Raw genomic sequence first — 26,686 nt, forward strand, 5'->3', positions numbered from 1 at the left:
GATGTATGTAACTTACTTTCAAACACAGAGAGAGCTCAAGAGAAATGGTAAAGCAAATGGGACAAAATGCTAACTGTGGGTTAATTTGGGTAATGGGTACACAGATAGTCATGCAACATTTCTATAACTTTGCAATTATTTCAAAATAAAGAGTTTGAGAAATAAACAAACATAGAAGGAGATATAGTAGAAGAGAGATGAACAGATGTAGAGGATGGAATCCTAATGGTGGCCTTGGTTTGGGTTTGGGGCTGTTGGTGGGAAAGGGATGGGTGCTGAAGCCCAGGTGGGGCAGTCCTTGCTCCAGACATGGGTCCTGCCCTCTCTGCCACTCCTCGTGCCCTTCTACCTCCCTCCTCCCCCTGGCCTCCCCCATTGTCAGGAGTGTTGTATGTCAGGGCTTCTCAGCAATTATTCTAATTACTACTAGCACTGCCATGGGCCTGCTGAGAGGGGTCAGATCCTCCGGGGACAAAATGAAAAAACAGCAACGTGGGACTCTCTTCATAGCCATTGTCAGGCTCGCCCCAGGGAGCAGCATTAATCTCTGCTCCGTGAAAGGCACACTGACTGATCACTTCTGTCGAAAGAAGGGAGCCGGTTTTTTGCCAAGAAAGGAGGCACCAACAGAGCCATCACAGAGGCTTCTAGTCTTTGATATGATGCGCATCCCGGCTAGCCAAAACCCGGAGTCAATAGGATGGCTAATCCTTCCACAATGAAGCGACACCAGGTAATCAGAAACAGAAATAAAGGTGAGAAACAGTCTGGTTTGGGGTGAGGGGCCTTTCAAAAGACACGCCAGATGAGGAAGGGACACCCAAGTCTCCGACTGTCCTTGAGCTCAACTCCTTCCCCTCCCAGGTGGCCTCCCGCATCGCCGCATCACGGAGCCCCGACTTAGACTTACGGCAGAAGTCGTAGGTCCGCCAGGGGCCCACCTCCACGTCGGCGTTCTTGCAAGCACTTGCGTACCGCGCCACAGAGTCACAGAGTTCCGACTCGTTGCCCCCGCTCTGGCACAAGCGGAAGAGGCAGGTGCGGTAGTAGGCGGTGACATTGACCACCCCGTGGCACTCGAGGAAGGAGCTGTTGGAGGGGTCATTGATGATGCCACACCTGGAGCGGCTCCGATAAAATTTGAGCAGCTCCGAGTCATTGTTGCAAGCCTTCAGCAGGTCCCCACACTCCCCGTTGCAGATCTCCTCAAAGGTTGTCCAGCTTTCCAGGAACACCGCCAGGTTGTCTGTGCACTTGCCATTGGGGAGACAGAACTCATCGCTGGCATTTGCATTAAAGAAGCCACACAGCCCGCCGGTGCAATTGAAGTAGATGGTGGAGAGCCGGATGTACAGCAGACCGACGTCGGAGTACTGGACCGTCACAACACCCTTAGACTCTACCGTCGTGCTGTTTTTGTTTCGATAGATTTCCAGCTTCCCCGAAGGATGGAAAAAGGGTAATTCTACCTCCCGACCGTTCAGCTGAAAAACCAAATCACTATCATCAATTCTGGATGCACACAGAGTACCCACGATTTCCTGGCTATGAAATCAAGACATGGTTCTGCCCTGGGACTCGCCCTTCGAGAAATGTCAAGAAGCTGGCGGGCTATGGAAACCAGGCAGACATCCGCTAACCGTTTCTTCATGGGCAACTCTTATATTTGCATGTACAGAAGACCATACGGTAGCCCCAAACAGGAGTGAGATGTGAGCAAAAGTCGTCTTGTCATACATGCGGCTTCTTCCTTCTGCCTAACAGCTCCTTTTCACTGAGGGCACCCTTCCTTCCCCAGCTTTCGGGCTCCTTCCTTCTCCTCCAGTTTGACTGTCACTGTGTCCCAGCCCCTTGGGGGCATGTGGTTTCTATCTAATTGTCTAGGTGTCCATAGTTGTCCATCCACCTATCTACCGTTTACTATTCTTTCCATAAATTAATCTCCGTGTGTCAAGGGGAATGAAAGCAGCCTCTTCATTCTGTGGATGTGTGCTTTCTGATCTCCTGGCACAGGACTGCGTTGACTTCTATTTTCTCAATTCGACTTCCTATGATAGCGTGAAGTACATGTAGGACCGGGGACAGGGAGACCCACCCTCCCATCGTGCCGGCTCCGCCACCACTTAGCTGTGAGGTCCCCACCCCCCACACTTAGCCCTTTGGGAGCTTCATGCGCAAACAAATAGTGGCACGAGATGATTCCTAATGATCTGGATGGCTAATGGTGAATATTTTAGACCAGGTCAGAGGGGCAGGAGGTGTCCCTGTGCATACCATCTGCATCTCCCACAGGGGTTCCCATCTACAGGTAGGCGAGAGAGTATAGGACAGGGTAAAGAGCACAGACTACGAAGCCAGCCTGCCTGCCTGGGCTCAAATGTCACCTTATGGATGTGTGCCCCTGAGAAGTTACTTAGCCTCTCTGTGCCTCAGTTGTCTCACAGGTAAAATGTAATGAGGATGAAAACATATCCCTCATGGGATTAAGTGTGATACTACTTAGAATAGTGCTTGGCACATAGTAAGCGTCTGGCCAGCCTCGGCTTTTACAGAGAAAGCGAGTCCTGCTACAGCTATCCCTAATTTGCCAGATTCCAGCCTCACTCTGTTTCACCCTCTGAGACTCTGATTTGGTGCTGAACATTAGGAAATACCCCCTTCGGAGTCATTGCCTTCCCGGAACCCACTCGTGGTCAGAGGCAGAAAGGCACGCCTGAAGACTGGGGCTCCTTCACTTGGCTAGACTCAGCACAAAAGCCACCAGGGCACCGGGAGTCTTACCTTGACTTCCGAAGCCCCGACTCCTCCTATCTTGACCTCCTGGTCGGCCACCAGGATACGAAGTCCTCGCAGCCAAGCAGGCCCCGCGTCGGGCTTCTTCTTGTTGATGTCTATTTCTAGATACTCGGGCCGCTCGGGGCAGGTCTTGAGGAGGGTGTAGGAGAACTCGGCGGGGAAGGCATAGGCGGCACCGTCGAAGGTGTGCAGCACCTGGTTCTGGCTGAGTAGGCACAGGGTCTCGCGCTTGGGGAAGCAGCCCTGGTAGCCGTCCTCCACGGCGCACACCTCCCCGCCCCGGCAGGTCTTGTTGAAGCAGTAGACGTCCCCGCCCTCCTCGCACAGGCACTGCACCGTGCAGTTGGCCGTGGCCCAGAAGAACTCCCCCACGGTGTAGTAGTGGCCATCAAAGCCACAGCCACACTTGTGCAGCGGGACGCACTGGCTGGTGCTGAGCACAAAGCCTTCGTTACACTCGCAGCCCTCCGTGCATGGTGTGGCGCAGTTCTGGGAGGCCGTCAGGTCCGCGCAGGTGTCCGGGCAGCTGCTGGTGCACACGGAGTAGTGGCTGAAGCTCGGGCACTGCACCGTGGACACTGACGTGGGGGAGAGGAGAGAGCGCGACAACAGGTGAGTGCCCAGGTGCTGACCACAGGGCTCCAGCACCCACAGGGGCCTGCAGGAAGGGTGCTCCTTCTGGACCACTTAGCTCCTAGAATGAGGGCCCAGCGGCACTCGTCAGGGAAGAGACTTGAGGTGGTGTCTGTAGAAACACGCTCCACTGCTTTGTGATAACCCCTGGGAAACGTGATCGAACTGTGAACTTGACTCTTGTTTGATCATCTTGGCTGAATTAAACTTCAAGTTGCTATCCTAACTAGACTAGATGCGTTGTTCAACGCTGATTTACTATTAGATGATCTACAACCATCAAGATGTTTTAAGGTCTTCAACTGATGGGCATGTAAGTTGATCTGATCTTATACAGCACGGTGCATTCTTAGGAGGAAATAAATCTAAACTGAAGGACAAATAAAGCATGTAACCATGGAAGGAGGCACTAGAAAAATGTGAAATTAGCTGCTCGAAATACCTAAGTGACCAAAGAATATTCTGGGACCTTCAAAACAAGACGGAATCTTGGTTATCTGAAAAGAATGTGTGTGCCTGTGTGCTTCCAGGAGACTGGGTTGGAACTAGGGGCCTCCTCAAGGCCCTTCTTGTCTCAGAAGACTCTGGTTCTTATTTTAAGAACATGAGAGTCTACACAAATGTTTGAGTCTGGTTGAATCCAAGAGTCAGGGGCTCCGGGGACTGGTACACTAGTCATCTGAATTGATAGCGTTCATCCCACTAACATGGGGGAGGGGTGGGGAATGTAGAAGATAGGAAAATAGTACCACCAGGAGAAAAAATAGCTATTACAGGTGATTTAGTTAGGCAATGTGGATGCCCTTAGATTATACAACAGTCTTAGATTATATCAAAAAAGCCATCTTTAGGGGCGCCTGGGTGGCTCAGTGGGTTAAGCCGCTGCCTTCGGCTCAGGTCATGATCTCAGGGTCTTGGAATCGAGTTCCCCATCAGGCTCTCTGCTCAGCAGGGAGCCTGCTTCCCTCTTTCTCTCTCTGCCTGCCTCTCTATCTACTTGTGATCTCTCTCTGTCAAATAAACAAATAAAATCTTAAAAAAAAAAGCCATTTTTAATCTCAATTCAAGTCAGGATTTGGGTGTTCCAGGCATCACACAACCAAGCAACAAGAAAATAGTCTCTTCCTGGTTTGATCAGTTCTCTAAGGACTGAATCTGATACATGACAGTTTTGTGAATCCAACCGACACTGATAGGAAAAAAAATTTCCCTTTAACCTTGAAACTGAAAGAAACTTTGAAACCTTCTCACCTGCATGGATATAATGTTCTGGGTAATCCTATGGAGAAAACCAAGGGCCAGGAAAACAAAACAAAACAAAAAATATAAAAACAGAATTCCAAGAAGCTGTTACTTTGTTTAGTTTAAAAATTTATATGACCAGGACAAGAGTTTAAGTGGCATAGAAGGAGAAAACAAGACAACGAAATGGTGTAAAATGCTTAATGTGAAAGGTAATTCAAAAGAAACTGAATTTCCCCATACTGTTGGGGCTTTTCCTAACCACTTAGAATTTCAGATAAAGGGCTTTCTTTCCTGAGGGTCTAGGCTCCCTGGCCACAGCGCTTTCCCCACCAGCACCAGGGGGTTAGAGGAAAGCTACGGAGCCAGAAAGACACAGAACCTGCAGGGATGGACGGTAGAGAGGAAAGAGCCAAAGGACAAGTGCTGTTGGTTCCATTTGGGAGGTGAGTTGTTTCCCCCAGGGCTGGTTTTGATTACTCAGAGCAGGATCTGTGTTTACTCAATGGCTACAAAGATCGCAGCCTCCACCTCAGAAAACCCCACCATCTTGCCTAACTCTGGGACAGCCATCCCCGGGACAGGGCCTTCCTGGGCCCATGCATTTCTTGCCATGTGATCCGTGTTCCCGGACCGCTGAGGCTCATCACTGGCTTCTCGTTTCCTGGCTATGGTATTGGGTGGGTGGGTGGGTGGGTGGGGAAAGTAAAGACCCTTTGACTGTTCATTCTTCCTAGTGTCTGGTTATCTTCACCACCCCCTCACTCTTGGGTGGTTGGTCTTAACGAGGAGATTTTTGATGGAGCCCAGAAACCCTCTCCCTGGCCCCCTACACCAGCACGGCCTTCCTTTTGGACAGGACACCAGCTTACCACACCCCGTCTGGACTCGCCAGTCTCCGATTGGAATGCCAAGGGCTTGGCACACGAGTGCGTAGGCTTGGATGGCCTGACAGAGGAGCGTCCCGTTGTCCCTCACGCTGCATAGGTCATACACGCAGCTGTGCACAAAGGCCGTGGGATCCACGACGGTGCCGCACTCCCACAGGGGGCCGTCCGTCTTGTTGAGGAAGCCACAGTAGTCGGGGCCAAAGAAGAGTGCTTCGGTGGCAGCATCGCACACGGTGCAGTTGTCCACGCAGCCCGAGTCACACTTCCAGTCGGCGTGATAGACCCGCCAGCTCTCTCCGAGATCCAGGACGGACATGGCCGGCCTGCCGTCGGGGCGGAGGAAGTCGTCTAGCGGGTTTTTATTGTAGTTCCCACAGAGCCCGCACGTGGAGTTTATATAGGAGCCTGGGATGGAAATGGAGGCGTAGTGCTGGCCGTCAAAGGTCACTAAGAGCCCAAAATCCGTTTCCACGGCAGTAGACATGCCGCTCTGGTAGACTTTCACTGCCCCCAAGTCTAAGGTGACCGGCAAGGAAGTCACTAGGTCATTAACCTGCCAACAACAGTAATAGTAAAAGGCAGGTAAGCAGGTGCCAGGGCAAGGGGTCCAGTTGAGGTTGGGAAAGGGAGGCAAAGCAGCTCAGTGCTCCGGAGACAGTACCCCTCCCCAGACTGCCTGGGGTTCCAGTAAGCTTGCCTTCCATGAAGGCCGAGGTCTGGGGGAGCCCTCAAAGGCAGGGTGGCATGGGCCAGCGGAGCACAGTCCACTGGAACCACGATAGACATGCATGGCCATCACCCTCGAGACTCCTCTGGGGACCAGGCAGCTGTGAACCCTTCCTGGCTGGCTCCAGGGCTAGCTTCCAAACTTATCATGAAAGACTAGTTTGCTTGTCTTTCCTTCCCTCTAAATTCATTTCTTGAAGTCTCAGCTGAAGTCCCACATTTCCCATGACCGTGTCACTGCCCACAGCACTGCCTGACCCCTCCTCCCCACTGAAGTGTGGACCATAATCCAGTCCCCACACTTTAGCTTGGAAGCTGCCCTGGTGTTATTCTCTGAATGTTTCACTCCTTTACCTCCTGATGCCAGTGCTGTGTCATGTAATCATTCAGCAACAACCAACAAATTTAAACGCATGCTGGGTACCAAGCACTATGCGGGGCACTGAGAAATAAAGAACAAAGAAAATAATTGTCCCTGCCCCTCGTGGAGGTCTCAGTCTACTGCGGAAGAGAGATACAAATGGATATTTATAATATCCTATTTTAAATATGCACTCAGGGGTCACGCAAAGGGAGAACAGTAAATGAGTCCTATTTCCAGCCTCAGGGGATCACACAAGACTTTCTGAAGGCAGTTCAGCCTGCCCTGGGTCTTTTAAGATGAGCAGAAGTGGCCGAAGGCAGAGGAGAGGCAGAGAATTCCAGGACAGGAGCATAAAGGCAGAGGTTTAGAAACAGCTATGTCAATGAGGCAGCATTCACGAGGGTGTTACTGGACTGCAGGGGAGAAGGGGTGGCCAGAGATGAGCCTGGACACACGGGCAAGGTCCCTGGTCCCTTCATTCAACAGATGGCCATTCAGGCCTTTCTGCATGTCGAGCTCCGTTCTGAGAGTTGGGGGTGAGCAAGGAGTGAAATGGACACAAATCTCTGCCCCACGGAACTTCTATTTTAGTTGAGGGGACCAATAGCAAGCAAAATAAGTCAATAAAACGGACGCTAGGGACGTGCTAGGAAAGAGGTTTTCGACTTGAAATAGGTCGGCCAGAGGAGGAGATGTTTGAGATGAGGAAGCAAGCCGCACTGTTTTCTGGTGCGAGGGTGGATCCCACAGAGGTGACAGCCAAGACCTAAGGTGGCGTGTGCCTGGGTGCTCCCGGGACCTCAAGGGGCTGGCATGGCTGGGGCAGGGGCAGCAAGGAGAGGGCGGTGGTGGATGATACCAGAGAGATAAGAGCAGCCAGAACAGGGAGACCTTTGTCGGCCATTGTAAAGACTTTGGCCTTGACGCTGGACAAGATGGGGAGCCAAGAGGCTGTCCAAAGCAAAAGAATGACATGATCTAACTTCCGTTTTAAGAAGAATTCCTCTGGCCTCCGCGCTGGGAATAGACTTTAGAGGGCCCTTCAAGCCATGTTTTAAAACAAAACAAACTCCACAAAATAAAAAAAATAAATAAATAAAACAACTTGGATTTCTATTCTGCAGAGAAGGCCCCGAAACGTTTTAAGTAAGAGAATGGCACAGTCCAATTTGCATGTCAGAAAGCCCGCTCTGGCCAGCGTGTCAAGATTAGGAGCGGAGAAACCAGACAGGGAACGGATGCGGATGTCCGGGGGAATGAAGCGTGAGGGCCTGAACTCTGTGCAGACACGCGAGGGTGGGACGAGCTCATGGAGAGTCCGCTCTGCAAGGCCTGGTGGTGTTTGCAGCGGGGAGCAAGAAGCGGGGGAAGAGTCGAGAGTGTGTCCCACGTGCGCGGCTCACATGAGTCGGGGGCTTGAGAAGCCTCCAACAGAGAGAGCTCACTTGCTGCCTTTTTTACATGTGCCAGGCCTAGCACTGGTAGACCTCACATCTGTGTCCGGGGTGGAACAGTTAGCCTAGCCCAGTCCTCGGCAGGACCGCCTGTACGTGCGTGGTCAATGCAAACTGATTTCAGGCACACAGGAGGACAAGGGTCTTCACAGCCACCGTTGTGCTACTTCCCGAGTTTTCTAGGAAGTGAAGCAGTAGCCTATCCAAGCATCACTCCTAAATTTACCATGGTGGGTGCCGTGTGCGATTGCCTGTCTCCAGAGGTGAGTAGGACTAAATGGGGGGAAGGGGACAAAAAAACAGGCTTGGGAAATAAGCCACCCTACAGAGAGCAGCAGGTGGAAAGAAAGACCTAGAAATCGACTGATCCGTCTTTATCTCCCAGGCAGCAGGTCAGTCAACATGTGCGAGAAAAGCCAAACGATAAGGAAGGTCCGCTTGCAAGAGCACTGTATGATTTTTATGTACTGACCATGCTGAGATGGAAAGGAAATCTTCCCTAAGGCTGGTATAATTGTAAATCCCAAATGTGCCCATTGCCGAACACCCTCCTCCACTCTCACTCAAGCTCCTGCTCGCCAAGGCAGTCTTCTGTATCTTGAAGCAGGAGCCACGGGGTGGGCCATCTCTGGATACTGCAACAGTCCCCTCCTCCCCCTGGTTTCTCTGCATCAGATCTTGTCCCTCCTAGACTGGCTTAAGCCCTAGGCTGACCACTTTATACCTTTCTTCCAGGCATGAGCGTTCAGTGCGCTCCCGTTCACTCCTACATGAAACGCAGATTAGAGAGTCACTGTTTGTCCCCCGCGGTGCTCAGAGGAGCAGCTCCTGGGTGACTTCCTCCTTCATTCCTCCAGTCCCAGCTCTCAACTCTTGACTAGCCTGCAGGAGATGAACCTCACCTCTTAGCCTCCCTTCTTCTCCCTGTATTCAGGTCATTTCCTCTTTGACAGGATGTGGGTTGAGGGGAAGGTTCGGAAAGAGAAGTAGAATCGTAGAAGCGTACGGTCTTAGAACTAAAAGGGATTTTGGTGGCGATGGCAGGGCGGGAACCTCCATGCATAACGTGCCTACTGCGTGCCAGGCTTTGTACTAGATCTCCCACGTGTGGCTGTTCCTTTGCATCCTCATGACAAACTTAGAAGGATTTTAGCTCCTTTCCCTTTGGCAGATGTGGAAATTGAGGTTCAGGGCTTGAAGACTGGTAGGTGACAGGGCCAGACTCTCACCAGCTGGGCTCTAAGGTGACTGCTCTCTGCTGGCTCGGTCCCAGGGCTGGGTAGAGGTAGCTAAGTCCAAAGACAGCTCTTGATCCTGCCTCCTAGACACTATCACCCCATTGTACAGATGGAGAAAGTGATGCTCAAAGCACACTCAGCCAGCAGTGCTGGCACAGGCACTAAGCAGATCTGACCCCAGGGCCTGCCTGCTATCTAGCCTTGATGGTCTTTTCATTACAGCATCCTAAACGACTTGGGTTTATTTGGGGGAGAAATAGGAAAACTGAGAAACATTAGCTAGAAGGAGACATTTATTATATATGGATTTTAGCTGGCTGTCTTTAGCCCCCACTAGCATATAGAATCCTAAATTGCTTGTTTTGTTATTTGAGAACAATCCAAAGAGGGGGAATTCATATACAGAAACCAGTCCCCAGCATAAGGAGAAAGGTGCTCTGTACTTTGAAAGAATGGATCTTGCTGGCCATTCCCAGCCTGGCATGTCTGGGGATGTCAGCTGCCTCACAGATGTTTCCTTCTTGCTTCCCATCCCTCTCCATGCCTGTCCCTACTTCACCCGGGGTGGGGGCTCCACCGGCCACAGAGCCGCCCTCCCAGCAGAGCAAGTGCGTCCAGAGAAACTTGGAAGCCATTCGGCAAAAGGAAAAGGAAGACATTGTTAGCTCGCAGTTGGAGTCGCATAACCTTTTCTTTCTGAAACATTTACATTCATATCCACATCTCCCTGTCACTACAGAAAATTGAGGAACCCATGCCCTACGCTTGGATGATGGAAAAGAGCCCCACAGAATTAGCAGAGCTGCGGAGCCTGAAAGAGACGGCAGTGCCCCTTCCCTTCTGAAAAAGAGTCTGACTGAGTGAAAAAGAATTTTAATCAAAATGGAAAATAGAAATAAAGCATAAAGCTTTCTTTCTCACCTACGGATATCGTACACATCATCCCCAGAATTCAGACAAGCAGGGGAACGCTGGAGAACGTTTTTCTAGCTTGAAATAGTAGCATCTGCCTACAAGGCTAAGTATCGAGCTCAACAGTGTGATAGAAATTTAAAAGGGAGAAACTCCACACTTCTGTACCCAAACTCGTACCTTGATTTGATATGCAGAGCTGCCCCTAGAGAGACTACCCGAAGAATAAGCAAATTGGCATTGCAAGACACAGTAAAAGCTCACTTTTCTAATTATGCCCATGATAAGCGGTGCAGATCTACAACGGGCAGAGCCGGGAAAAGTGGAATTAGGTCCTTGGTCCTGCCTTTTGTTGGGCATGCGGTGTCAATTAAAACTATAACACAGATTTTAAAAAAAGAAACAAATCCCTGCATCGGCTTCAGTTCCGGTTTGTAATCTCTGTAATGACCTCCATGCCTGGGGATTAAGGACCGCTCGGATTAAGGACCGCTCGGGGGTGAAGCCATCAACCCCTTGTGGTCTTGGCTATTATCGCTGGAATAGATACATGGTTGCAACAAGGTTGGCATGAACGTTATGAAAACTGGGGCCTCCACAGATCGAGTAATTGCTAGTGGCTTTTTGCTTTCCCTCCTTTATGGATGCCCCTGCTTGAAATCCAGGTGGACAGGGACAGGAATCATTTGCATCTGCTAAACAGGCCAGCAGAGACCCACGTTCTTCGCTCTTATTCCAGGCGGGAGTGGGGATCCTGCGAGAGGGTGTTTGGACAAGGCTTTCCCTGATCCCCTGCCTCCGCTTCGCTCAAGAGCTCATCAAGCCCACTCCTGGTGCCTGCACATGCCTCTAGAAACACCAATCGATATGGAGATTTCTCTAGCAAGGAAGCAGCAGCTCTTAGGCAAACAGGATGGGTGTTGGGTGAGGATCGTTAATGACAGATATTCTGAGTTATGAGTGTGTACCCGATTTTTGCCATCCCCTAGGCATGACCCTCTGGCCACCACTATTGCAAGCCAGGTCCATGAGAAATGAGCTTACCTCCCTTCCCTGTTACTTCTGAGCTTGGACATATGTGCATTTGTGTATGTGTGTGAGAGAGAGAGTGTGTGCGTGTGTGTGTATGTGAGCGTGTGTGTCTGTGTACACCTATGTTTACCAGGTAACTAGGAATACGAATGTACTTTAAGTTATAGAGCAGACAGGCATATCAAGGAGACAGCTTGTGTTGTCTCTTGTACAAATAAAATTTAGCCTCAGAAAAAAGTTTTACAAGACATTTGCAAGGAAAGAAGAGCCATGCATCTCTTTGGAACAAACATCACCCAGCAGAACCAGCAGATCTGAGAAAGTCTTCCCCAGGTTGAAGAATCTCCAGCTTCTCCAACTTCCCAGGAAGGATGGAGAGGGCCTCACCTTGACTTTTCCATAGCTTCCTTTGGGGATGAGAATCTTGTAGCCATTGACCTCCACAGAGAGCTCCTTCACCCAGGAGACCGCTGAGCCCCCGCGGTGTTCGTTCTTGGCCTCCACGCTGAAGAAGGGGAGGCTGGAAGTCTGCAAACACTGTCGGGCCAACAGGTAGGCACAGGAGCCTTGGAAGTGGAAGAGGAAGCCATCGAAAGTGTGGTAGTGTGGCTCACCAAACACCACGCACGTGCTGATCTCCACGGGGCTGCAGTAGAAGAATTTGCCTTTAGGCTCGCACACTTCGTAGGGGCTGCAGGAGGCGTCCTGGCAGTAGATCTCGTTGTTGAAATCCAGGCAGCGGCACTTGATGGTACAGTTCAGGTCATCCCAAAACACCTCCCCTCGCCGAAGGAACTGTCCTGGGGAAGAATGACATTAGAGCCAACGTTTATGGAGCACTTACCCTCCGTGCCAGGCATGGGGCTGATGCCTTCCCTGCACTCTACCACATAACCCACACAAGAACCCTATTTGGCAGGTGTTATCCACCATGCTTGACAGAAGAGGGGACTGAGGTTCAGGGCACTCAGGCGCTCAGGGGAGAAGCCACATTCCAGGCCAAGACTGTGGGCATCCAGTCTGCCCTGTGGCACCATCGTCTCCATGGCTGGTGAGCTCACGCTCGTTCAAGGAAAGATACGTTGCCTTAGTCCATGGCGAAGGCTATGACCCACAGAGGTCATATCCTTCCCTCCAGGAATGCGAGGACCGCTATTCCAGAAACAGATCCAGCTTACCCGGGTAACTTAGCAACACAGTTGCTTCATGTGCTAATTTGTTGACTTGTTCACTCACCCATTCGCTCAGCAAACATTTGTTGGGGGTCCTGTGTGTACCAGAAGAGATCAATAAGCACGAATCAGGAGTCAGACATGCAAGTTTAAATCCCAGACTCCCTGGGAGGATTCTGGAAAGGGCTGCACTGTGACTTCAAGGCCTCGTAAATCCTTCAGACATTACTTATACAGTGGTCTTCTCTCTCCCCCCAGGCCCTGTCCAAATCTAGTGCTTCTCTGTCTTTATCCACGGTGTAGAAGTTCTGGACAGAATCTAGGTCAGGAGGAGAATGGAGTCTGGGCCAAGGGGTGAGTTGATTTAAAATCATTTACTACTATTTATTTGGTAGACAATCTGTCTTTAAGACCGTTTCTCTAAATAAATGATCTCCCCCCACCAAAAACGTCAAACTTTGCCTGTTGTTAATATCAACCCTCAATGGAAATAGATCTGTGTAGTACTAGTCTCTGGGCTGGGGCCTGTGATCTTGTCCTTGGTTTGATGTCAGAGCCAAGACATCTGGAAAGTGGTCATAACTCTGTAATCAGCTTCCAAGACTCCTGGCTTGCTTCCATCTGCCTCAGGTTTCCAACCTGTAGAATGTGGGCAGTGCTATTTTCTCGTCCCTGTCCCACGGGGAGCAGTGAGGCTCTCCCAAGTCGGCACATGTTGAGAGAGGGAGAAGCACTGGTAAATTGAGGATGCCAGGAAAGGGACGAATCGAAGGCATAGCATTAAGAAACGTAAATAATATTATATGCCAGGAGTTCACCTTGGCTTGAAACGGTAGCTTGGGAAGATGTCTCACATTCTTTTATAAAACTGAAAATTTAGTGAAAAGCACGGCCTGCAAGATTAAGCCAAGCAGAAGGCATTGGCTGCCTCGGGAACAGGCCGTTCTGTGTCTGTGCAGCAGCAACGGTGATGTCTCCATAGGCAATTATGTTTCATACCTATTGAGAATAGAGCCCAAATATGGGATAATAGATCTTTCCACATTCCCAGGAAGCCATATGCATCAGCCCTGAAGACGGGCCCCGAACCTCAGTGCTCTTTGGCACGGGTCCAGGCTGCCGACATTTGAACAACCTCCCCTAAGTATGATTTCCAGTCTCTGCTTTTTCAGGCTTCCAATAAATGAGAGGAAAATGCCTTTGAATAGAGGAGGTTCGGACCAAAAGGTAGACGCTCTGAGATAATTTTGTTTGCAAAATGAAGATACAATAAAGCAGCTCGATGCAAATTTTCCCCAGCTATTGCTCAGGCCAAACCCAACCCTCATCAGATTGATGTATGTCCGGTGGCGCATGAAAACACACGCAGTCTGCAGAAGGATATTGAATTTGTCCTGTATGTGAAACCCAAACCCATAACTCAGGGGGGAAAAGAATGAAGTCAAAGTGGAGACTCTGTATACAGCTGGAGTCTGGCCAGCTCTCCAGCTCCGCAAGCCGATGTTTTCTATGATCCCAGCATTTCGTTCCCAGGACTCAGGCAAGAGGCTGTCACCGGGCGCTTAGGCTGCATGGCCATGGCCAGTCAGCTCTGTGATGCTTGGATCCAGGGGCGGAAGCACTGGGTAGGTTCCTAGTCCAGGCCATAAAGGGGAGAGAGATTATGTGGTAATTGGTTTGGTATCTCTCGCAGACCTTAAGGGAAGCCGTCTTTACCTTTTGTAAGGGAGGAGGACACTGTCTCTGAAAGATGGGTGAGTTTTAGAGCTAAGATCTTTCCCATCCAGCTTCATAGTGGCTCGGGTTCAAAACACTTATTTGCTCTTCAGAACTTGGAGGACTTGGACGGAGTCCACAGAGACAAGGATGCCCAGGCAGGGCCATCTGTACAGATGACCTTCCGTTAGAGCAGAAATCCAGAGGTTTGATAAGCCTGACTGCAATGCAGGGAATGGGGCCGAGGGTGTGGGCATTTCAGGCCCAGGGAACATGGTTTCCTGTGTATTATACTGACTGAAGCTGAATCAAAAGAGAACACTGAGGCTTCCCAGAGCTGCTGAGACACACGGGTCCCCAGACCATGCTTCCGATTGGACGGGACAAGATATCTGCTAAGATCTGCATCTCCCAACCCGAAACTTTCTCAAACATCTACAGACATTGTCTCCAGGGTCTTCCTCCCTGCTTCCGCAGCCCCCTCCCCTCTCACCCACCCCAGTATGTCCTACATTGTGTCATCATTGTTTCCGTGGCTGTCTTGTCCACCACAGCCGTGCCATGGGAGCCAGAGATCCTTCATCTCCAGCACCTAGCGGAGTGGCCAGCACCTTGTTGGGGCTTTCAAATGTCCTTTGAGAAGAAGCAGTGGCTGGCTGGCTCAATGGACAGATGAGTAGACGGTTAGGTGGATGGATGGACAGCTAGATGGAGGATTTCCTAGTTCTAGTTGCCGTAGCCTCCACGCCGGGAGCAGAAATACCAACAGAAACACGGTTTCCTGAGCCCTTTCAGACATGTAAGCAGCAGGAATCTATAAGCTGGGACGTTCTTGGGACACTCATGGGCTGTTTTGCACACACAAAGAGGCTTTGTTAGTTCAGAGAAGGCCCCCAACTTTGGATGTTAATGTAAAGAAAACTTGGGAAGGCTCTCCTACTGCTTGATCACAGAAACCCAACACCAGCTTTGATTGTCCCCAAATTCCTGCATGTTTTGTTGCTGCAGAGAGAGTTTAGGAGAAGCTGCCCTAGAGAGGATGACACTCTCTCCCCTTGCTTTCTAATCATACTAGGAAGTGCTGACTTACTCTCGTGGAGCCTTGGCAGCGTTCCGAGCTCGCCCACTCCCGCGGATCCACAAAGTGCAGATGGCAGAGCAGGAGTAAAGAGGGGAAGAAAAATGGAAAGGGGCGGGGGGAAATGGCAACAACAACAACAACAAAAATAATGTTAAACAGGAGGGCTCCCTTCTGTCCCTCTGGCTGAGCAATCATTCAAGAGCCACGTCCACGTTGGAGTTGTTTTGAAGAAGCAGCTCTGTTCGCACCCCAGGCAAGGACTACAGGAAACACCATGGAGCAAATGCCCGGTTTCAGCTCCTGGTGTGATGAATGTGCATGCTAAAATTACCTTGATCTCCATTACCCAGCCGAGAGATGTCAAAAGAGGAAGGCATCGGCAATGAGCCCGCCCCCGTGGCTTAAAAGGCTGCCTGTCAATCTATACTAAGCAAACCCCACTCTTGCATGGAGAAGAGGAAAAGCCTTTACCTCTGGAGGTGCAGCCATTGGCTGGGTCAATTTCCTTCCCATCTACTTTAAATGCCCAGCGGCCTGGAACGTTGACGTTCGTGGTCTCTTGGATATTCACGATATCAGGGGTTCTCGACCCCGGGAGGCTGAAGAAATTGGTGAGGTTTCCACCATTAAATCCTGCCTAGAGCACAAAAGGAAGACGAGACTTGACACAAACAGCACTCCTGTTGGTTAAGTGGCCTCAGCACTTGCAGCATCCGGCACCCTGAAATCAGGAGACCCCTTCTCTTGGAGTCCCTGGAGCCACCATTCCAGGTGAGAAAGGCTTGCCTCATTCATGCCACACCCCGATGAAGATATCAAAGATGGGCAGATTAGCCTCACCCTCCACCTGCAAAACCAGACACACTTCTCTAGCTAAAAGCTAGAGGAGCTTGGCCGGATTCCCTCAAGGAGGCTGAGCAGCATAAGCAGAGAGCAGAGCTTTGGAAACGAGATGGAGATGAACTGGAGAGCCACCAACCTGTGCCATCACACCCCCAAGGCCGGTCAGGGGGTCACCGCCGCTCGCCGTCCCGGTGGTCCAGTTGATTTCATAGTAATTGAAGAGCGTGAATGTATAGGATCCATCAGACACTAGGACGGCCTGGAAGGTGTTCACCTATGGGATGGATGGGAATGGATGGTCTCATGACTTCCCTCCCTAGGAGCTCCTCTCCCCAGCCAACCTTTCCCCTGCACCCTCCCCACCCCCAAGCAGCTCAGAGCCGCTCCAATGTTAGCCCTCAGGCCCTGCCTCTCCTCTGAATTTGTTCTCGCCTCCACTGGGGGAAGCAAGACGTGTGGGAGCAAGCACCTGAAAGAGAAATTGCCTGAGAAGAACCCAAAGGCTGACTCAGCGCCCCTCTTAACAGCTCTGATTCAAACCCGGCAGGAAAGTCAGAGGCCCGCCTCAGCTTGTGATAATGCGTGAGCACCTATAGATGGCAGCATGAGAATAAACTATAGGGGGTGGTCCAGGCAGGGGAAGGGCTGAGCAGACACCTGTTCCTAGAGCAGTGTGTGGGGGGCGTGGGGAGACGGGGGAGGAGAGCCACCAAATGCTCGGCCCTGTGACTAAGGCCAAGGTCTGCACTGTGTTCCCTCGCTTCCCAGAGGACACCACAAATCCTAGAGTGATGTCTTCCGTTTTTAAAATGAAAGTTGGAAAATGATTTTTAAAAAGCACGACCTGGCGGAGAAACCGCTCTTCTCATTGAGTACTTCTGCATCACTTTGTATCTGAAAAATTCTCAGCACCCATCTGCATCTCAGCCCAAGGCTAAGGAGGGCAATTTTGTGGCCCTTTTCCATCTGAGCGCTTAGAAACAAAGGGCTAAGGGAAATGAATTGCTGGAAATTCCACAAGGACCTGGCAGCAGAAAATGCGATTCGAGCTGGAGCCCCCGGTCTCTCTCTCTCTGTGCGCTGTCTTCATTTTAACCTTCTTAGGATAGAGACGTTATATGACTCCAAACAACCTTCGCACATGGTGTTCAGAAACAAGCTGTAGCAAACTCTGTTCTTTACTATTTCCCTTTGTTAATCCGTACCCCTTGACACTGGTTTTCAGGCAGAGTTAAAGGAGAAGCTGCTTTGACCTTTTCCATTGGAGCCTCGCACTTTTCCCAGCTGCCTGATGCCATCCTGGTTAATATCCCATCAGACACAGAGGGAGACCCAAATCCTTATCCTGTGTAATCAGACTGGGGTAGAGGATCTTGGAAGCCCCAGATCTCCCATCCTAGACAGTCCCGGGGAGGGAGACGAGGATCAAGGAAAGAAAAGCCCTTTTTATAAATGAGAACTCTCTCCTCGGGCTCTGCGAGCCATGGCCGATGGTGTTTATGATAGAGCCCTGCAGGGACAGGCCTCCATTCTTCGGCCCTGCTCAACAAAAGAGTTAAGTGGGGCGCGGAGATGTGTGAGCAGTGAGCCCAAGATGGCTCCAAGATCCCTGCAGGGTCAGGTTCTGGAATCAGGCATCAAGTCAAGGTCATACAGGGTTAAAGGGCAACCCTGCTCCAGACCAGGATTTTTCCCTCAGGAAGTAAATCCCTTCTCCTAAAATAAAGTTGGAAAGATCTCTGGCCCAAGTGGCTCTTGGGAACAACCCGGAAGTTACCTCAAAAACCAAACAACTACCCTACGAATACTACAAGGGCTGGCTCACTGAACGCTCTCACACACCCTACACATACGTATCTCTTCAACATTCTCTCTAAGACTCCTCCAGATCCCTTTTTGGACAGAAGGGAGAGGGTGGAGGGATGGGTGTTAAGGAGGGCAGGTGTGGTGATGAGCACTGGGTGTTAGGCACGACTAATGAATCGTTGAACACTCCATCAGAAACTAGTGATGTACTATATGCTGGTTCACTGGACATAGCCAAAAATTAATTAATTTTTTAAAAAGAAACTGCATTTTCAATTCTTGAAAAGCCCCTTTCTACTTTGAAGGACTTACGTTGATGCCTGGAGGAGCCAGGTCAGGAACTGGGAGTTAGAGGATATTAGTTTGAACCTCGCTTGGCCTCCTGTGAAGCTCAAATCTCTTTGCTTGTCCCTTGGGCGAGTCACTTAACTTCTTGGGGCTATTCCCTGACCTTGCAGGCAGAAAGAGTTCTGTTTACTACACAACAGCCTTGTGGGATGGTACACATAATGGCCTATCACCACGCTGGGCTCCCAGTAAGCCCTCAATAAATACTAGCTTTCCTTCCCTAAAGTAAACATGTCCCCATCCCTCTGCCTTGTTCTTGGGCTTCCGTGACACCCTCCACCTCTAAGAGACCTCTCATGCCAAGTGCTTAGTTGGCCCGATGATGTGTGTTCCTAAAGAGGAGGGGAGTCCTGGGGTGATGGGAGCTGGGAGAGGAGTCCATTTCAAAGATAGGGATGGATAGACACGTACTGTCTTTCCTCCAAGGAGCCCAAAGCACTTAGATGCTACCTCATTCATCCTCATTGAAAGAGTTCTTACCTAGCCCAGAAACCTACTCCGAAGTACAAAGCAGAAGGTATCTAAATTATCTTGCCATTTTTATGGCCAATGGAAGTTTTTTTTTTAAAATGGTGGTCAGCATTTGATGGGCACTTGTTCTCCTTCTTTTTTTCCCCCACTGACACTAAAATTTATCGATCGCTGGCATCCTGCATTTTAACGCTGTAAGGTATGAGGTTTAAAGGACATAAAACATCACCTGAGGAGTCGTTAGCAATCCATAATGTGACAGAGGGAAATGTATGCTTCTTGAGAGGTTATTTCTAGCCAACGCATCCACTGGTTAAACTTGTGTCTTTCTGTTCTCCAGAACCATTTAGTGGTAAAGTGCACCTTCATGGTCGGGTTAGAAGTTGATAATGCACAATATACTCACCAAGGGGCAGCCAGGGGTGGCCAGCCCCACGCTTGTCCCCTCGGTCTCTAGCTCAGTAGTTTCTATTCCATCCCTAAACAACTGACTCTTCGCCAAAGAAATTGGAAAACAGATGGGATTGGAAATCATGCTAAGAAAGCAGAGGGCAGATTTTTTTAGTGTCTTTGCTTACTGGAAATTATACAGTTGGAGACGTGTCTGCGACTTCAAAAGTCTCTGCTGCCAAAGTCACCCAAACGAGCCGTAGGCTTTCGTGAAAACTGTGTTCTGTCCCTTTATGTAGAAAGTTGATTATCTCTGCGATAATGCCAGTGATAATCTTTCTTATTTGACTTTTATTTGACTGCTCATTTGGGATTTCAGAGCAGATGTTGAAACTTTATTCATGAAACGCTTTAACTGCCCACTTCAATTAGCATCAAATATGAATAATTCCAGACCTGGTCACAGTTTTTTAAAAAAAGGTCATAACATAATAAAATGAGCCAGGTCATTTATATCCAAAGCTAGCCCCTTATTTTCCTCTTCCTACAAGGTTTTGTGTAAAAAGGGGGGGGAAAAAAAGAGCAGGGGAGGGGGAAGGAAATTAGCTGATGGAGAGAAGCATTTGTGCCTCTGGCAAGAAAAAAGGATCTTTGGGTTCCTGATGGGTCCCTGATCATGTGGCCTGGCTGAGGTTACAGGGCCTCAATCACTTTCCCGCAAAATTGGAATACTGCCTCCTGCAAAGAAATGGGGGAGGGACTCTTTGTAGACATTCGTAATGATTAGTGATAGGGGTGACATGTCTGAGATATCACAGCTGACTGGCCTGGTTGGGTATGATATCTCCCTCTGTTTCCTGGAAAGTGTGTGGCAAGACTCATTAGTTTAACTCAAGAAACTGACATTCCTCAGCTCTAACAATTAGACTCCGTCACAGTGGTGAAGATGGACAAGAATTAGATGTCAGGATAATGAAGCGGAAAACAGAAAATGTGAATTATTACAGGTGTGGTGCTGCTCCCTCCATAAAATGTGACTTCCTCCCATGTCACGATGAAAACCCAAGTGGCGGAGAAGGTGTCCATGTCTTTGAAGTACTTCCTGATGTCCTTGGTGGCTCTTTTCAAGATGACAGGGTCCGTGGTCTCTCTGTAATAGATCTCGCCTCGAATTCCATTGTGAACATCGGCCCAAAAGGGAGCAATGAAGGCCCTCCCATCCGTCAGGGGGAAGGATTCTGGCGTGAACTGACTCACTAACACATTGAAGGAAACTACTCCATTGTTATTCACCTGTGAAAATAAGACAGGGTTGGCACAGTGCTTCCGAAAGTGTGACAACTTCAGAGTCACAAACCAAGACAGACGTCCACCTAATCACATGAATGAAAACAACTTTTAAAATTACTGAATCAGAACCCCCACACACCAGCTTCTGCCACTCCACGAGGAGGTTCGGTTACTTCCAGACAAACTCATTGGTTTTCTTTCACTTTCAATTTGTGGTCAGCGTCATTTCTTATTAATAATCAGGCTCATTTTCATGTTCTTTATGCGATCTCTATTTACACGTACCAAATGCATGTCGGTGTGTGTGTGTGTGTGTGTACGTGTATGTGTGTGTGCGTGCGTACGTGTGTACTGGGCCAGGCAGAAGGAGATGTGGTCCATAAAAACGATCCAGCATCACAGATGCAAAATAGATAGAAAAACAGAAAAAAACTCATGGAAGCAAAGAGTTACATTAAAAAATTGTTGAGCGGTATATTAGACCTTGACAAAAGCAAAGCACAACACTCCGTTATCGAACGCAGGCCTCAGGACCAGCCATATCCCGCTCGGAGGGAGGCAGTTAAAGGACTGCTATTGATTTGATTGACTTCGCAACCACCCTCTACCCAGAACAAGGACGAGGTTACAACCTACAGATCCCCAGTTCCATGAAAGTTCCTGCAGTGTGATGCCTTCTTTGTATAATCTCTCCATAAAAATGGAGACATGAAATCTTTACATTGAATGTATAAGTGACTATCCTACGATCCTACGGTGACTTCTTCATGATTTGCAAAAGACTTAGTAGGCTTATTAAATGACTAAACCTACTGCAAATCACAGTCAATAAGTACACTCCACAGACGCAGGACCTGTATACAACTCAGCCTCTGCCTGTGTCTGCAGCCCCATGAGATCGATTTCACCCAGTGGTTTATATGGCTTCAACAGCAGAAATGTCTGGGATGGCGATTCTTGCAATTCCTGGATACAGAAAACCTAGAGATCACTTTCCTGTACATTTCAATTGCTTAGTATGTTCCTATTAATCAGTAATATAAGGGACATTAACAGTGACCCGGATCCTAGAGGGAAGTTATCAGCACCTGGGCCAAAGGTCCATCAGCCTGTTTTGGAAGCAAGGGTGTGGGGTTTGGAAAGGAAGCTGGAGACCCAGCTACAAGGACATTAAGAATCTACTGTCTGCGAGACATAGTGAATAACCCAGAGGCTTGAAAGAGACTGCACAACTCAGAGAACTGGAAACCCAGGGAACAATCTGCCCTTAAATAAGTCTGCTCCAAATCAAGGACCCTCCTTTTGCAAGGGCAAGAATTGTTCAGACTCCATGTACAATAGAGGAGGAAGAGGAACTCAATGAATTACATATCTTTTAGGGGTCTGGGAGACTAAGGCTTCCAGGATGGAGGTCCTGTGCACCTTCCTCATCCCCCAAATCAGCTCAACACAGTCAGCCATTAGACACTACGGAGGCTCTGCTGTAAGTGGAACCCAAAAGGCATGTCAGGATGCCAGAGTAATGTGTCTGCTAGGGAGTTAACAGCTGTCCCTGAAACACACAGACTAGCACAGGGAGTTGGTATTGACTCCGACGTATTTTGATTATATTCTGTAGTTAAGACCGGGGGTTCTCAAAATTTTGTGTTCATCAGAGTCACCTGGAGGGCTCATGAAAACCCAGATGACCGGGCTCCCTTCCCAGTTTCTGATTCAGCTGGTTGTGGGCAGGCCCCGAGAAGCGGCATTTCTAACAGGCGGCGAGGCAGTGTGGCTCAAGGACCACCGGTTGGGTAATGGACGAGGGAATGACTTTCAGAAGGCGGTCCACCCCAAGTTCTACCTCCAAGTCTGGGGACTATAGAGGTCCCAGATGCAGGGATGGCCAGAGACAGACCCGTGGGGGTTTCAGCGCTTCCTTTAAGGCAAGACGCAGAATAAAACAGGATGTGATAGAACCGACGTGGGCCTCACCCCAGGCTTTAAGGCCCAAGATAAAGACAGGTTCAGTCGCTCTGAGCCTTCTCAGTGTGCAACAGTCTCAACAGCGACAAACTCAAAGATCCAAAAAAAAAAGAAAAAGCCTGAGAACACAGGTGCCCAGGAGGGCTCTGACAGCAAATGGCACCATTTTTTTCATACAGGTTTGACGATGGGACCCCATGGCATATCTCAGACCCAACAAGGACGGCCCGCTCTGCAAACAACTTAGATATGCCGGTTGATTACCCCTCTACTGTGCTCTGGCTCTGCTCCAAATTGGTAGGAAGCCGAAGAACAGCAGACGCCTAAACTTTTCACACCCCCAGAAGGGAAAGAAAAATGATAGAGCTCCTATTGTGGTTCAGTGTATCTTTTTATCTTGTCGAGTAGCAGAAATAATGTTCGTGGCATTGCGGCCTCTGCTTCCCTTCTGTGTTTAATCACCCACAAAAGCAATTTACTGCCCTGTATACTCCTCTACTATGAACATTAGCCATTAAATATACCTTTGACTTTCTTAATCATAAAACCTATCAGCTCACGAAATCTCAGAACTTGTCGTTCTGGCTGCCAATAAATCTTCCATTCCCGGAGCCCTGGATGAAGGTATTTAAAATGTTTTCTTTAATGACAAACAAAGGGGAAAGCCACAGAGCAACAGCCGGGCTCCTCTTCCACTTACATAGACGGTGCGGTAAGGAACGCCAAAGAAGAAAATAGGGGTGGCCAATTTAATCTCGGATGAGCTTCCATCGTCTACTTTAGGGGTTTTCGTGTCATTCTGCCAGAATGGATACATGAGCTCCCTGGGCTGAGCTGTCGAGAGAGACGGGGGTTAGATAGATGGCAGAGCCGTCTTCTGCCTGGCAAGCCACTTCCCTCCCACCCACTAAAGCCAGCTCCTTTCAGTAAGTCTTACAGACGAAATGCAATTCAGACTGCCTTTTCATTTATCCTAAACCTAAGCCCTACACAATGCATTATCTTCTGCCTCTGGAAAGGGGAGAATGCGAGTGATGCCATTTCTCCTTAGGAGAAATCACTTCATGCTTCATTGCTACACTTCCATACATTCTGGAGAAAGCAATGGTTAAAAGGGGCTGGAAGGTTGTGAAATCACCCCAGCCTGGAGCTCTCAGAGCCCTGAGAGAGGGGCCTCTCTGTCTGGCATGGCGTAGGACAGCTTTATCCCTGATCACAAGGCAGGTTGGGAGAAGGTGGCCCTGTGCCTATGAACCTCCCTTCTGGCTCCAGATTTCTACTATCATGTCTTTTCCTGAAAGGAGTCCCCTCCCTCCTGCTGCACAGTAGGGGAAGATACCAGATCCCAGAAGGAAATAAACAACAGTTGGAACCAGGACAGAAGTGGGAGGAGAGGGTCTGTAGTAACTGGCCCGTGAATGACCTCCATTGAGCCTGGCCCTGTGAGAGGGCTCTCTGCCCAGCTCCTGTTTACAAAAGACAGACATGGGAGCCTCTGGGACGAGGGAGGCTGGGCCCCAAGAACCCTTTGGAGAGGATGCATGGGGCTCTTAACACCCTGGTCAAAGGTGAGAGTCTTTGCACAAACACACACAACTCCCCTCTGGTAAACCACACCACCACCCTTCCTGGCAACGTGGCTTCTTCCTCAGAAGTTTCTCGTCTCAAGCCTTGCAAAGGTGACCCAGTTTCAGTGAGAGAAATTCAACAATTTTCCCAGGGTCTACGTTACTCATGATCTGGTCCAATGGCATCTAGGAAATAATCTACATTTGCGGTATATCTTTTCTCTCCTGCCATCATTTCTTCTCTTGAATGAAAGGAGAACAATAGGACATCATCTTTTCTTCCTTTTTAAAAAATTGTTTGTTGGTTTTCAGGGACGGAGGCAAATCTTCTAGGGGCTTCTGGCCCTATTTCTTGAGGTAGTGCTTGTTGTAATCCAGATGTTAATACCCCTTTCTCAAGTCAGTGCCTCTCCTTGGGGAAGTCCCCGCTCGGTCCTCATGGAGCTGAGAGGCTGGCAAGCACGTGGCCCAAGGACCATCCGACTCCTTCGGGAGTTTTTAGCGAGGATACAACAGCTCATGGAAGGGAGAATGCGGAGCGGCTAGAAAGCAGGACAGCAGCGCCTGGTCAAGGGCCAGCGTCTCTCTTTCTAGAGCAGGGAATCAGAGAGATCTGCTTGGTCGGAGCACTAATCTGTTGCCAATGGCTACCATCAGAGGAAAGCAGGGAAACTAGCCCAGGCATTAGCGCGTAAGCATTGTTCCCCAAGCCCCGGAAGTCTCTGGGAAGCCAACCAAACTTGAACCCTAAGGGGTGTTGTAGCTACTGCAATCAGACAAGCCCTCTGCTGATGTTCTTTATTTAACGTCACAATCAGTAGGCCAAAGGGCTCTTTAAAATTCATATTTACACAGAAGTAACAAATTCCAAATTCCTAGAAAGTAGGGTTTTTAAAAAACCTCTTTATAATCCCTATCATAGCATTATACCTAGGCACTTACTCAATGTGATGGGTGATGTACTTTCTCAAATTAATAATAACAAATCCAATCATGTCATGGATTTATCCTTCATGGGGAACATTTCAGGAGCCATGCCCAAGCATGAATAAGAGCTGGAATTCACACTGAATTGTAATCGTTTTAATGACAAGATTAATTCATGTTTCGGGAAGCACTGGCCAATTTGCCCAGAAGAGGGAAAATCTATACCTTTCATGGAGGAGACAAGAAAGTCTGGTTGATGGAGGTTATCCCTAACTTCTTTCTTTGCTCTGAAGGTAAGGCAAATATGCAAGATTCTTCTCTCCATGAGTGATCCTAACTAGATCATGATTTTAAACAGGAATGAATGGACCGCTCGAATTTTTCCCATTTTAAGAAGAACACAGAGAGTAAAGATACCCAGTACTGTAAATATTCAATAAATGCTGAATGTATTTATTGAATAAGCAAGGTGCTTTAGTTAGGAAGGAGGTGGAAACTACAGTAGTTTTCACCTTCAAAGCCACTACTCTTATAAAAAGAGAACTTGTAAACAGCACGGCCTATCATTAGCATCAGAGTTAATAAAAGAAAGACTGTCCCTACCCACACGGGCTTTAGGTTGAGAATTTCACAATAAACATTAACTATGTTCCCAGAACTTTTTTTCCCACCATATAAAACACGGTATTTTTAGAGTGGGAGCAGGAAGTTAGGGTCTCTCCTTACCGTGGGGCTTCACATTGCTGTGTTTATGTGCTATCACTGTTTAAGTTTATCCAACTCTAGAAAAATGTTAGGGCCACACATGTCTTACAGATCTGTTGCTCAGACTTGGAATCATGTGGCAACCGAATTCAACAAACCAAGCAAAGGGGGCTTGGAGTTTTAGTCACAAAAGTTTCAAATCTACACAGACCTTCTGATCTTTCTTTCTAAAATACAAAAACAGTAGAAAGAAATGTTTGTGGCTTCTCACCTACCCCAGGGGCAATGCCACACAGAAGAGGAATCACAGGTAGGGAAAGAAGTTTCTTGTTCCACTTCTCAAAAGTTTTAGATTTATGCCATTGTAGGGGGCCAGAGATTCACAAGTTAAAGACATGAATGCCATTGGGACTTCCTGATTTGAGCTAAAACAAGTATATTTTTAAAATTCGGTTTAAAACTTGTGCCACAGTTAAATGCCCTAATTGTAATCAACGATCAGGCATGGGGTACACACATTACCTCTACCATACACTCTTAACGAAAACTGTTTGCACGACTTTTAAAGACCTCTTCCATCAACATAGGGGCAACCTCGCATACATAAATTGCGTTTGAAGTTAAATAAGAAAAAATAAGAATGTAATTGAACATCACTCAATGTTAATATATTTTGCCCCTGACAACGGAATTTGATTTACTTTTTCTTGTTGTAGCTGCAGACACATGTACACCTGCCCTGATGAGCACAGTTCCAACACAAGTATCTCTTTATAAATTCAGGAGCATGCTAATCAAGAGATTTATGGAATTCTGTAGTACTCACCTTGGTGCCGTACGAGTGCGAAGATGAAAGAGACCCAAATTCTAAGTAATGATGAATAATTCATCCTGGAATTTTAAAAAGAAAAAGGAAAAAAAAAATCCCCAGCTTGCCAGAGTGAATAGAACACCGGTGTGTCTGGTGGCAAATCCCAAGAGACATCACAACCATCATAGAATAAATTCATATAACAACATCAACAGTTCTGCGTCAGGTCGAAATTCCCCAAACGCCGGCAGATCCTCCCAAGTTCAATGCTTCATGAACACATTAAACTCCCTCCCTCCTCCCCCG

General features: G+C 48.7%; 1 protein-coding gene across 1 annotated transcript in view; it reads right to left on the reverse strand.

Moving 5' to 3' along the window:
- The window catches only part of TECTA (tectorin alpha), a 67,890-nt gene extending 41,431 nt beyond the window's left edge, over positions 1–26,459 (reverse strand). Inside the window, exons 1-9 of the mRNA XM_046017063.1 lie at positions 26,396–26,459; positions 23,070–23,203; positions 20,120–20,407; positions 16,236–16,373; positions 15,728–15,893; positions 11,675–12,087; positions 5,544–6,114; positions 2,782–3,374; positions 911–1,484 (exon numbers count right to left, since the gene is read on the reverse strand). Coding sequence (XP_045873019.1) covers positions 911–1,484; positions 2,782–3,374; positions 5,544–6,114; positions 11,675–12,087; positions 15,728–15,893; positions 16,236–16,373; positions 20,120–20,407; positions 23,070–23,203; positions 26,396–26,459 — 2,941 coding nt within the window. The remainder of the gene's footprint in view (positions 1–910; positions 1,485–2,781; positions 3,375–5,543; positions 6,115–11,674; positions 12,088–15,727; positions 15,894–16,235; positions 16,374–20,119; positions 20,408–23,069; positions 23,204–26,395) is intronic.
- Positions 26,460–26,686: the final 227 nt, after the last annotated feature.

This window comes from Meles meles, chromosome 8 (genome assembly GCF_922984935.1).
Source record: "Meles meles chromosome 8, mMelMel3.1 paternal haplotype, whole genome shotgun sequence".
Classification (NCBI taxonomy): domain Eukaryota; kingdom Metazoa; phylum Chordata; class Mammalia; order Carnivora; family Mustelidae; genus Meles; species Meles meles.